Source organism: Lolium perenne, chromosome 6 (genome assembly GCF_019359855.2).
Source record: "Lolium perenne isolate Kyuss_39 chromosome 6, Kyuss_2.0, whole genome shotgun sequence".
In the NCBI taxonomy this organism is placed as follows: domain Eukaryota; kingdom Viridiplantae; phylum Streptophyta; class Magnoliopsida; order Poales; family Poaceae; genus Lolium; species Lolium perenne.
Genome location: NC_067249.2, coordinates 22,805,256 through 22,816,827, shown reverse-complemented (window position 1 = coordinate 22,816,827; position 11,572 = coordinate 22,805,256). Strand labels below are relative to the sequence as shown.

General features: G+C 45.2%; 1 protein-coding gene across 1 annotated transcript; it reads right to left on the bottom strand.

The window, feature by feature from the left end:
• Positions 1 to 7,184: 7,184 nt before the first annotated feature.
• On the bottom strand, positions 7,185 to 10,418 carry LOC127308624 (uncharacterized). The gene is made up of 6 exons (XM_071821489.1): positions 10,141 to 10,418; positions 9,795 to 10,050; positions 9,509 to 9,701; positions 9,313 to 9,413; positions 8,732 to 8,816; positions 7,185 to 7,417 (listed from the first exon to the last, which is right to left on the bottom strand). The coding sequence occupies exons 1-3, from the start codon at positions 10,194 to 10,196 to the stop codon at positions 9,528 to 9,530; spliced, it is 486 nt and encodes a 161-aa protein (XP_071677590.1). The 5' UTR covers positions 10,197 to 10,418; the 3' UTR covers positions 7,185 to 7,417; positions 8,732 to 8,816; positions 9,313 to 9,413; positions 9,509 to 9,527.
• Between the last annotated feature and the right edge of the window lie 1,154 nt (positions 10,419 to 11,572).

The following is an 11,572-nucleotide window of genomic DNA, read 5'->3' as shown; positions in this document are numbered from 1 at the left end:
TATCAATGGAGGCATGAACCCACTATCGAGCATAAATACTCCCTCTTGGAGTTACAAGCATCTACTTGGCCAGAGCATCTACTAGTAACGGAGAGCATGCAAGATCATAAACAACACATAGACATAACTTTGATAATCAACATAACAAGTATTCTCTATTCATCGGATCCCAACAAACGCAACATATAGAATTACAGATAGATGATCTTGATCATGTTAGGCAGCTCACAAGATCCGACAATGATAGCACAATGGGGAGAAGACAACCATCTAGCTACTGCTATGGACCCATAGTCCAGGGGTAGACTACTCACACATCACTCCGGAGGCGACCATGGCGGCGTAGAGTCCTCCGGAGATGATTCCCCTCTCCGGCAGGGTGCGGAGGTGATCTCTGGATCCCCGAGATGGGATCGGCGGCGGCGGCGTCTGCGGAAGGTTTTCCGTATCGTGGCTCTGTCTTTGGGGTTTCGCAACGGAGGCTTTAAGTAGGCGGAAGGGCAGGTCGGGGAGGCGGCACGAGGGCCCCACACCACAGGGCCGCGCGGCCAAGGGGGGCAGCGCCGCCCTATGGTTTGGTCACCTCGTGGCCCCACTTCGTCTCCTCTTCGGACTTGGAAGCTTCGTGGCAAAATAGGCCCCCAGGCGTTGATTTCGTCCAATTCCGAGAATATTTCGTTACTAGGATTTCTGAAACCAAAAACAGCAATGACAGCAAGCGGCACTTCGGCATCTTGTTAATAGGTTAGTTCCAGAAAATGCACGAATATGACATAAAGTGTGCATAAAACAAGTAGATAACATCAATAATGTGGCATGGAACATAAGAAATTATCGATACGTCGGAGACGTATCAGCATCCCCAAGCTTAGTTCTGCTCGTCCCGAGCAGGTAAAACGATAACACAGATAATTTCTGGAGTGACATGCCATCATAACCTTGATCATACTATTTGTAAAGCATATGTAGTGAATGCAGCGATCAAAACAATGTATATGACATGAGTAAACAAGTGAATCATATAGCAAAGACTTCTCATGAATAGCACTTCAAGACAAGCATCAATAAGTCTTGCATAAGAGTTAACTCATAAAGCAATAATTCAAAGTAAAGGTATTGAAGCAACACAAAGGAAGATTAAGTTTCAGCGGTTGCTTTCAACTTGTAACATGTATATCTCATGGATATTTGTCAACATAGAGTAATATAATAAGTGCAATAAGCAAATATGTAGGAATCAATGCACAGTTCACACAAGTGTTTGCTTCTTGAGGTGGAGAGAAATAGGTGAACTGACTCAACTTTGAAAGTAAAAGAATTGTCCTCCATAGAGGAAAAGCATCGATTGCTATATTTGTGCTAGAGCTTTGATTTTGAAAACATGAAACAATTTTGTCAACGGTAGTAATAAAGCATATGTATCATGTAAATTATATCTTACAAGTTGCAAGCCTCATGCATAGTGTACTAATAGTGCCCGCACCTTGTCCTAATTAGCTTGGACTACCGGATCATCGCAATGCACATGTTTTAACCAAGTGTCACAAAGGGGTACCTCTATGTCACTTTGTACAAAGGTCTAAGGAGAAAGCTCGCATTGGATTTCTCGCTATTGATTATTCTCAACTTAGACATCCATACCGGGACAACATAGACAACAGATAATGGACTCCTCTTTTATGCATAAGCATGTAACAACAATTAATAATTTTCTCATATGAGATTGAGGATATATGTCCAAAACTGAAACTTCCACCATGGAACATGGCTTTAGTTAGCGGCCCAATGTTCTTCTCTAACAATATGCATGCTTAACCATAAGGTGGTAGATCTCCCTTACTTCAGACAAGACGAACATGCATAGCAACTCACATGAAATTCAACAAAGAGTAGTTGATGGCGTCCCCAGTGAACATGGTTATCGCACAACAAGCAACTTAATAAGAGATAAAGTGCATAATTACATATTCAATACCACAATAGTTTTTAAGCTATTTGTCCCATGAGCTATATATTGCAAAGGTGAATGATGGAATTTTAAAGGTAGCACTCAAGCAATTTACTTTGGAATGGCGGAAAATACCATGTAGTAGGTAGGTATGGTGGACACCAATGGCATAGTGGTTGGCTCAAGTATTTTGGATGCATGAGAAGTATTCCCTCTCGATACAAGGTTTAGGCTAGCAAGGCTTATTTGAAACAAACACAAGGATGAACCGGTGCAGCAAAACTCACATAAAAGACATATTGAAAACATTATAAGACTCTACACCGTCTTCCTTGTTGTTCAAACTCAATACTAGAAATTATCTAGACCTTAGAGAAACCAAATATGCAAACCAAATTTTAGCATGCTCTATGTATTTCTTCATTAATGGGTGCAAAGCATATGATGCAAGAGCTTAAACATGAGCACAACAATTGCCAAGTATCACATTACCCAAGACATTAATAGCAATTACTACATGTATCATTTTCCAATTCCAACCATATAACAATTTAACGAAGAAGAAACTTCGCCATGAATACTATGAGTAGAAACTAAGGACATACTTGTCCATATGCTACAGCGGAGCGTGTCTCTCCCCCATAAAGTGAATGCTAGGATCCATTTTATTCAAACAAAACAAAAAAAAAAACCGACGCTCCAAGAAAAGCACATAAGATGTGATGGAATAAAAATATAGTTTCAGGGGAGGAACCTGATAATGTTGTCGATGAAGAAGGGGATGCCTTGGGCATCCCCAAGCTTAGATGCTTGAGTCTTCTTAGAATATGCAGGGGTGAACCACCGGGGCATCCCCAAGCTTAGAGCTTTCACTCTCCTTGATCATGTTGCATCATACTCAAGGCATCCCCAAGCTTAGACGCTTGAGTCTTCTTAGAATATGCAGGGGTGAACCACCGGGGCATCCCCAAGCTTAGAGCTTTCACTCTCCTTGATCATGTTGCATCATACTCCTCTCTTGATCCTTGAAAACTTCCTCCACACCAAACTTAGAACAACTCATTAGAGGGCTAGCGATAATAAAAATTAACATGTTCAGAGGTGACACAATCATTCTTAACACTTCTGGACATTGCATAAAGCTACTGGACATTAATGGATCAAATAAATTCATCCAACATAGCAAAAGAGGCAATGCGAAATAAAAGGCAGAATCTGTCAAAACAGAACAGTTCGTATTGACGAATTTTATCGAGGCACCAGACTTGCTCAAATGAAGATGCTCAAATTGAATGAAAGTTGCGTACATATCTGAGGATTACTCATGTAAATTGGCATAATTTTCTGAATTACCTACAGGGAAAACAGCCCAGATTCGTGACAGCAAAGAAATCTGTTTCTGCGCAGTAATCCAAATCTAGTATGAACTTTTCTATCAACGACTTTACTTGGCACAACAAAACACTAAACTAAGATAAGGAGAGGTTGCTACAGTAGTAAACAACTTCCAAGACACAAAATAAAAACAAAGTACTGTAGGTAAAAACATGGGTTGTCTCCCATAAGCGCTTTTTTTTAACGCCTTTCAGCTAGGCGCAGAAAGTGTGTATCAAGTATTATCAAAGGGTGGTGCATTCTCAGTGGGGTGTGGAGTTTTCTCAACCAGGCATAGTATATTAGATACATAAGTTTTAGCATCTCCCTTTTCATTAGTCTTAGCGTGCTACTCTCATCAAACAAATTTTCAGGAACAAGCCAAGCATAGTTATTTTCTAGTGCATCATTCATAGCTAAGAGTTTACATGGTATTGGTGCTTTGATCTCCCCTCCATCATTAATATTATTAGTGTACTTTATTCTATCCATATCCATCTTTTCAAGGAGACTAACAAAATTGGTGTAAGAACCAAGCATATTAAATTTAGCAAAGACCTTTCTAGCCTCTCTCGCTATACCACCAAATTCTCTAAGAAGGGTTTCTAAAACAAAATCTTTCTTTTCCCCCTCTTCCATATCACCAAGTGTGAGAAACATGTGTTGGATTATAGGATTGAGATTAACAAATTTAGTTTCCAACATACGAACTAAAGCAGCAGCAGCAATTTCATAGGTAGGGGCAAGGTCTACCAAGTGTCTATCCTCAAAATCGTCAACGGTACTGACATGGTTGAAAAATTCCTCTATATTATTTCTCCCAATTATAGACCCACGTCCTACCGGTATGTTTTTCATGGTAAAATTAAAAGGAAACATGATGAATCAAGTAAAGTAAATGCAAGTAACTATTTTTTTTGTGTTTTTGATATAGCAAACAAGATAGCAAAACTAGCAACTAATTTTTTTGTATTTTGATTTAGTGCAGCAAACAAAGTAGTAAATAAAACTAAGCAAGACAAAAACAAAGTAAAGAGATTGAGAAGTGGAGACTCCCCTTGCAGCGTGTCTTGATCTCCCCGGCAACGGCGCCAGAAATTTCTTCTTTGGCGTGAAGTTGGCGTGGGAGATAGAAATCTTTGTGGTGTAACTTTTCTTCAGGTCCCCGGCAACGGCGCCAGAAATTTGCTTGATGCGTGTGGTTGACACGTCCGTTGGGAACCCCAAGAGGAAGGTGTGATGCGCACAGCGGCAAGTTTCCCTCAGTAAGAAACCAAGGTTTAATCGAACCAGTAGGAGTCAAGAAGCACGTTGAAGGTTGATGGCGGCGGGATGTAGTGCGGCGCAACACCAGAGATTCCGACGCCAACGTGGAACCTGCACAATACAACCAAAGTACTTTGCCCCAACGAAACAGTGAGGTTGTCAATCTCACCGGCTTGCTGTAACAAAGGATTAACCGTATTGTGTGGAAGATGATTGTTTGCAGAAAACAGTAGAACAAGTATTGCAGTAGATTGTATTTCAGTATAGAGAATTGGACCGGGGTCCACAGTTCACTAGAGGTGTCTCTCCCATAAGATAAACAGCATGTTGGGTGAACAAATTACAGTTGGGCAATTGACAAATAAAGAGGGCATGACCATGCACATACATATTATGATGAGTATAGTGAGATTTAATTGGGCATTACGACAAAGTACATAGACCGCCATCCAGCATGCATCTATGCCTAAAAAGTCCACCTTCAGGTTATCATCCGAACCCCCTCGGTATTAAGTTGCTAACAACGAGACAATTGCATTAAGTATTGCGCGTAATGTAACTAGTAACTACATCCTTGAACATAGCACTAATGTTTTATCCCTAGTGGCAACATCACATCCACAACCTTAGAACTTTCTCATCTTTGTCCCAGGATATCAATGGAGGCATGAACCCACTATCGAGCATAAATACTCCCTCTTGGAGTTACAAGCATCTACTTGGCCAGAGCATCTACTAGTAACGGAGAGCATGCAAGATCATAAACAACACATAGACATAACTTTGATAATCAACATAACAAGTATTCTCTATTCATCGGATCCCAACAAACGCAACATATAGAATTACAGATAAATGATCTTGATCATGTTAGGCAGCTCACAAGATCCGACAATGATAGCACAATGGGGAGAAGATAACCATCTAGCTACTGCTATGGACCCATAGTCCAGGGGTAGACTACTCACACATCACTCCGGAGGCGACCATGGCGGCGTAGAGTCCTCCGGGAGATGATTCCCCTCTCCGGCGAGGTGCGGAGGTGATCTCTGGATCCCCCGAGATGGGATCGGCGGCGGCGGCGTCTGCGGAAGGTTTTCCGTATCGTGGCTCTCTGTCTTGGGGTTTCGCAACGGAGGCTTTAAGTAGGCGGAAGGGCGAGGTCGGGAGGCGGCACGAGGGCCCCACACCACGGGGCCGCGCGGCCAGGGGGCGCGCCGCCCTATGGTTTGGGCACCTCGTGGCCCCACTTCGTCTCCTCTTCGGACTTACGGAAGCTTCGTGGCAAAATAGGCCCTGGGCGTTGATTTCGTCCAATTCCGAGAATATTTCGTTACTAGGATTTACGAAACCAAAAAGCAATGACAAAGAATGGCACTTCGGCATCTTGTTAATAGGTTAGTTCCAGAAAATGCACGAATATGACATAAAGTGTGCATAAAACATGTAGATAACATCAATAATGTGGCATGGAACATAAGAAATTATCGATACGTCGGAGACGTATCAGAACCCCGGGCTAACAAATTAGTTTAAGGTTGCATTTCCTACAAACAAATTTAAGGGTTGATTAGCATGGCATAACATGGCAGGGGTGTGCTAATTCAATATTAAACGGAGTGGGGAAACCCTAATCGGTGTTTCAAAATACTCTGATGTTATGTTAGGTGAACATACACGATTGTCAACGAGCGACATGATGCGAGGTGAAAACAAATGAATGGATGGCATATTCATGTTTAACACATTTTTCTGATCAATTTTCATATATAAAACATTTTCATTCGAGTTACAAATTAAAAGTTGTTAACATATTAGTTTTTATTATTTAAAACAGATAGACATATTTTATTTTAATTGGGGAAGGACCCGAAAATAAGACTGTTGCTAGGGAGGGACCCCAGATTTGTTTTCAAAAGTTACAGGGGGTTTTCGAATAGATGGTTAGAAGCAGGGGCTGCGGGTTGAATCATTAAACATGGCAGGGGTTAAGATGCAAAAGATACAGAGCCAGGTCTGAGAAGGGGTTTCTCACCGTGGGCTTTGCTAGCCGAAGAGAATGACGGGTGGGGCCAGGATGCCACGCTGGCGCTGACTCGGACGATGTCGTTGTGTGCACGGAAGGTGTTCGATAGAAGGTGCCGCGCGCGTGTAGCGGTGATCACCGCGAGGCTGGCATGGGGTGCGCGGCCGAAGCCGTTCCAGGAAGCGATGGTTGGCGTCGGGGAAGTGCCTTGACGCGGGAAACTTGCTGGTGTTGGCGCGGAGCCCAGGGTCCGCCGGTGTCGAAGTATTTGCGGTGAAAGGAATGCGTCAACGCGGGAAGTTCGAACCAGGGGACAGAGGAGAAGGGGAGAAGTATTGGAAGGTAGAGGACGGTACCAGGAGCGCGTAGGACGTCACAACGGAAGCGGAGGAAGTCGGTGGTGGCCTGTGACGCCCCAAAACCGGTACCATGAGGATCCCAGCGAATCCGCCGAAATCCGCACGATATCGATTTTAGGAGACGCACCACCAAGCGCCTCGTACACGCCGAAGCATGCACGCGATGCGGGTGGAATCAATCACGAGCGGTAACATTGCAACAGGATTACAATAGAGCCCACAAGATACAGATATATTACAACAACAACGACTCCAACGAGTCAAGATACAAATAGATACATACAAAGATCCAAATCATACAGAAGATCAAATACATCCGAGTACGGACAAGATACAAATGGGACTAAGAGTCCAGAAGATAAACAGTAGCGTCCATAACCCTGCCCAGGCCAAGCCGGAAGGGTAACCTTGCTAACGTCGCCTTCATCGTACCGGTCTTCATACCTGCCCGGTTATATCCCGTAGAAGCAGCAATAAGTACGGTTCGTACTTAACAAGACTTCAAGACGTATAAGCATTCGTCAACCAGTCGTCCTTTGTACTTGAGGCACGCAGGGGACTTAGAGGACGCAAGAGGAACGTCATATGCAATATGGTGGGGTTAAGCGGCAGCGCGCAAGCACTAAAAACCTATAGAGACACTCTACAACAGCCGTCTAATCAGAGAAGATGAGAGAGCGCATAAGCTAGCAGTTCTATACTCTGCAAACATAACACAGCCGATGCGTTCCCCCCTCGCAAGGAAGTACTTACAAAGGCACTCACACAGTTGACAAGTTTTAACCAGTTATTATTTAAGTTGTTCTATCTTACTACACAAGTTATTAGTAATGAAACAACAGGTGCAAGTTGTCTATGGTCGAGTCATACAGCTCCAAGTCGTCCATAACCGCGGACACGGCTTATCGATAAGATGTAACCCTGCAGGGGTGCCCAAATGTGCCCACACGCACGATCAACCCACTTGCGACAGGTGAATATCACGACTCACACTCTCCTTCACGACAACAATGTCCAGGAAGCCACCTAACCAAGTTGAACCCGTATCGAAGTCCGGCCGTATCTCCGAAGCGGACTTAGCTATGTGTGTCAACGTGCTAGGTGGTTTAAACACCTGGGCGATAAACCACTTCGCAGAGGCTCCACGACCTATACGTGCATACCGAAACAAGGGATACAAGGCACCCGGGGCTTCCCAAATTAAATAAGTAACGGTGGCATGCACGCAAACAACAAATGGTAAAACATTGCAAACTAGTTGTGGCCACTTTGGACAAAGTCGTAGATTCCGATGGTCGAGGGGAGACCCAGAAGCATACCCACGTGTGGTTAGAGCGCTCAGTCTCGGAACAGATAACAGGAACTCGGGTCCTAAGCTTTAAAGAAACACAAGTGAGCCGCCATAAAACGAGCAACTGACCCACCGATGTCTCCGCTTAACAATTATTAACAAGTAACCATGATACTTCCACAGATATAACCATGTAGCATGTGTCATGATTTCCCAACAGATAACCCGATAAGATTGCGGTAACGGTAACTAGATAAAACAGCACTAGCATGCACTACGACTCGCAAGGCAGACCCGATAACCAAGCAATAGCTGTAGGTGGTTGGTGGAGGCAATATAGGCTGCTTGAGGTAACAAGTGGAAGGGACACGTGACAAGAACGCAACTCAAGGATAGCATGAGGGAGAAGGCAAAATAAAATAGGTGAGCGACTTCTGCAGGGGCAGGAGTATAGGGGAAATGCTTGCCTGTTAAAGCTTGCCGAGGAACATCCGGAGAACTTGGCGTATCTCACCACACAACTTCGTGATCCTATCCGCGAAGAAGCAAATGCTACAACAAACATCGGATGCAAATCTTACAACTACGGAAGAAGAATCGGCATGATCATGATATGATATGCATGGCATGGCATGGCAAACATGATGCGATGCAACTTATCCATATTAATCGGAGGCGAAACCCCGGACACACAAATTAGGTTGGAGTTGCATTTTCTATCATCAAATTTTAAGGGTAGATTAGCATAGCAAACATAGCAGGGGTGAGCTACATCAAAGTTAAATGGAACCGGGACAACATTTATACAATATCCCACATATTCCATATGTTACATATTAGGTGATAATGCAAACTAGCACGAAATTGTATGATGCGTGATGCAACAGCAAACATGGATGGCATATTAATGTTCCTCTCATTTTTCTGAGCAAAATTTATATAAAACACATTTTATTTCGGGTTATGGTTTGAGAGATATGAATTTATCAAGTTTTAGCAATTCTCTGGAATTTCAGAAAACAGAGAAACAGCCGGACGCTTTTCTCACCGAGCAAATCCGAGCCAGAGGGGATGACAGACGGGGCCTGGGGAAGCTGACTGGGATCTGCAGCAGATGTGTCACCGGAGGTCACTGACGGGTGGGTCCAACTGTCAGCAGAGCAAAGAAATAAATGATTAAAAAGGAGAGGCTTTGCATGTCACGGGGATTGGATCAGGAGATTGCGCATGCAGACAGAACGAACCAGCTGAGCTAGCATCAGATCATGTCGTGGCCGTGTACTGCACCACACTGAACCAACAAAGCAGCTCCTTTGCCTGCTGGTACACGCGATACTGATAGATGGAGGGGCGACGGAAGCGGACGGAGCCGGCCGGCCAGTGTCGACGGCGGATGCGCGCTTGGCGGCTTGGCCGTGGCGTGGCTTTGATGCTGGCCTGTTGCACGCGTGGGGAAACAGCAGCATCAACAAAGAGCTCAAGCTCGTTTCCAGATCGTCAAAGCATGGGACGGAAACAGGAAGGTCGGACCTTCAGTGCAGCGGACGGAGACGAGAACGCCTGGAACGGCGACCTTCGTTGGCGGAGAAGGTTGGTCCAGGCAGCGACGTTGCCGAAACAGCCCGTCAGCGAAACGGAGGCGACGGTGAGGATCATGAAACAGCACGCGGCGAACTTGGCGGGCGGCCGGCCGGTGTTGATGTAGAGGTCTGCGTCGGGGAAATAGAAAAGGCTGGACTTCACTCTGGTAGACCGTAGACGCCAGAGTTTTGCCGGCGACGAAGTCCTGCGAAAAGAGGGCGGCCTTCAACGCCGGTAGCACGGCAAGAAAAACGAAGAGCGGCCTGGGAGATGTTCGGGAGGACGCGGAGCTCACCAAGGAGAGTCGAGCAGCGTCGAGGATGCAGCGCTGGGGACAACGAAGCACAGCATGGCGACGGTAGTTTTTGGCCAGCGATCACCGGCCTAGAGACGAGCATGCGGAGGAGAGCAGCGCGGTTGCAGAAGAGAGTGGCGGCGGGGAGGGAGGAGATGGGACTAGGGTTCACAGAAAGGAGCAGGGGGATTTTTATAGGAGGCAGCTGAGCTCCCAGGAGCCGTCGCATCGCTGGACAGCGACGTGCAGGTGGATGGATACGCTGCCGTACAGGGAGAAGGAAGGCAGGGAGATGGCTTCGTTGAGTTAGGTGGCCGTGGGCCAAAATGACTGTTGGGCTGGTTCCCTTTTTCTTCCTTGCCATCGGTACTTCCTCTTCCTATCCTTCTTTCTTGCTGAATTTTCAGAATTAAATCAAAGAGAAGAGAGGAAAGGATTTTGACAAGTTTTGAATGTTTGAAAATATTTGTAGCAGATTTGAAAATAGTTCTTGAACACATCCAAAATAATAATATTTTGGTTTTATTATTATTGAAAATAAGATAAGGAAAGGGAGGGTTTAAATAAAAATAATTTTCTTGAGACTTTTATTAAAACATGCAAGGTGATTGATGCCATGATTATGCCAAAAGAAAAATTAACAAACAAATCTAGTATGGGGATTTTTCCTGGATCGCTACATGGCCGGAGACGGAGAATTTGGCCGTCGGTTCTGAAGGGGAAACGAGGTCAGCGACGGCGATTTGGGGCGTCCCTGGCCCGGTTGAGGGCATCAGGAGAACGAGGACAATGCAACGGTCCTTTTGGTGGCTTCGGCGTGGCGAGGGGCAGCTAGAATCAACGGGGCACCGACGAATTTCACACGGCGGCGCTCAGAGTTTTGGTGAGGAAACCCTAGCCGTCTCTCTGGTTTTCGTGGAGAAGGGGAAAAAGGAAGGGAGGAGGCGTGGGCGAGAGGGAGAGTGGTTGGGCAGGATAAGGGAGAGGCTGGCATGGTGGTTGAGAGAGGAGGAGGAGCGCATGACATGGGGGACCATGGAGCTCACGCTCCCTGCGTGACCGAGACGAGGAAGCCAACAAGGGGAGGAGCGTCTCTACTCGATGAAGCGGTACGGTGGCCTTGGGTTGAGGTGGCTGGGCTGCCAGCACGGAAGGGAGGTGGGCCTGGGATGGGCTGTCCGGGAGGAAAAGAAGGGAGAGAGGAGGGACGGGCCAAAAAGGGGAGGGAGAGGCCCAGGGGAGAGATTAGGTTAGGGGGTTTCTGTTTTGTTTTCTTTTTATTTTAAAACTGTTTTGAAAACTTTTGTAAATTCGAAATAGAACAAAACCAGTTTTATTTTGAAATATGAAAATATCTGAAAACATTTTATTTTGTTTTGAATTTTGGGTTTATTTAAATAAAGGAGGAGAGGAAAGGTTCTCATATAAACCA

What these genes read in the sequence shown, in the direction of transcription:
- LOC127308624 (XM_071821489.1), bottom strand. Translation starts at nt 10,196, where the DNA reads ATGCTGTGCTTCGTTGTCCCCAGCGCTGCATCCTCGACGCTGCTCGAC. An exon ending in ACGCTGCTCGACTCTCCTTG is followed by an intron (nt 10,051 to 10,140) that starts GTGAGCTCCGCG and finishes CTCTTTTCGCAG; the next exon opens with GACTTCGTCGCCGGCAAAAC. An exon ending in CTCCGTCCGCTGCACTGAAG is followed by an intron (nt 9,702 to 9,794) that starts GTCCGACCTTCC and finishes CGCGTGCAACAG; the next exon opens with GCCAGCATCAAAGCCACGCC.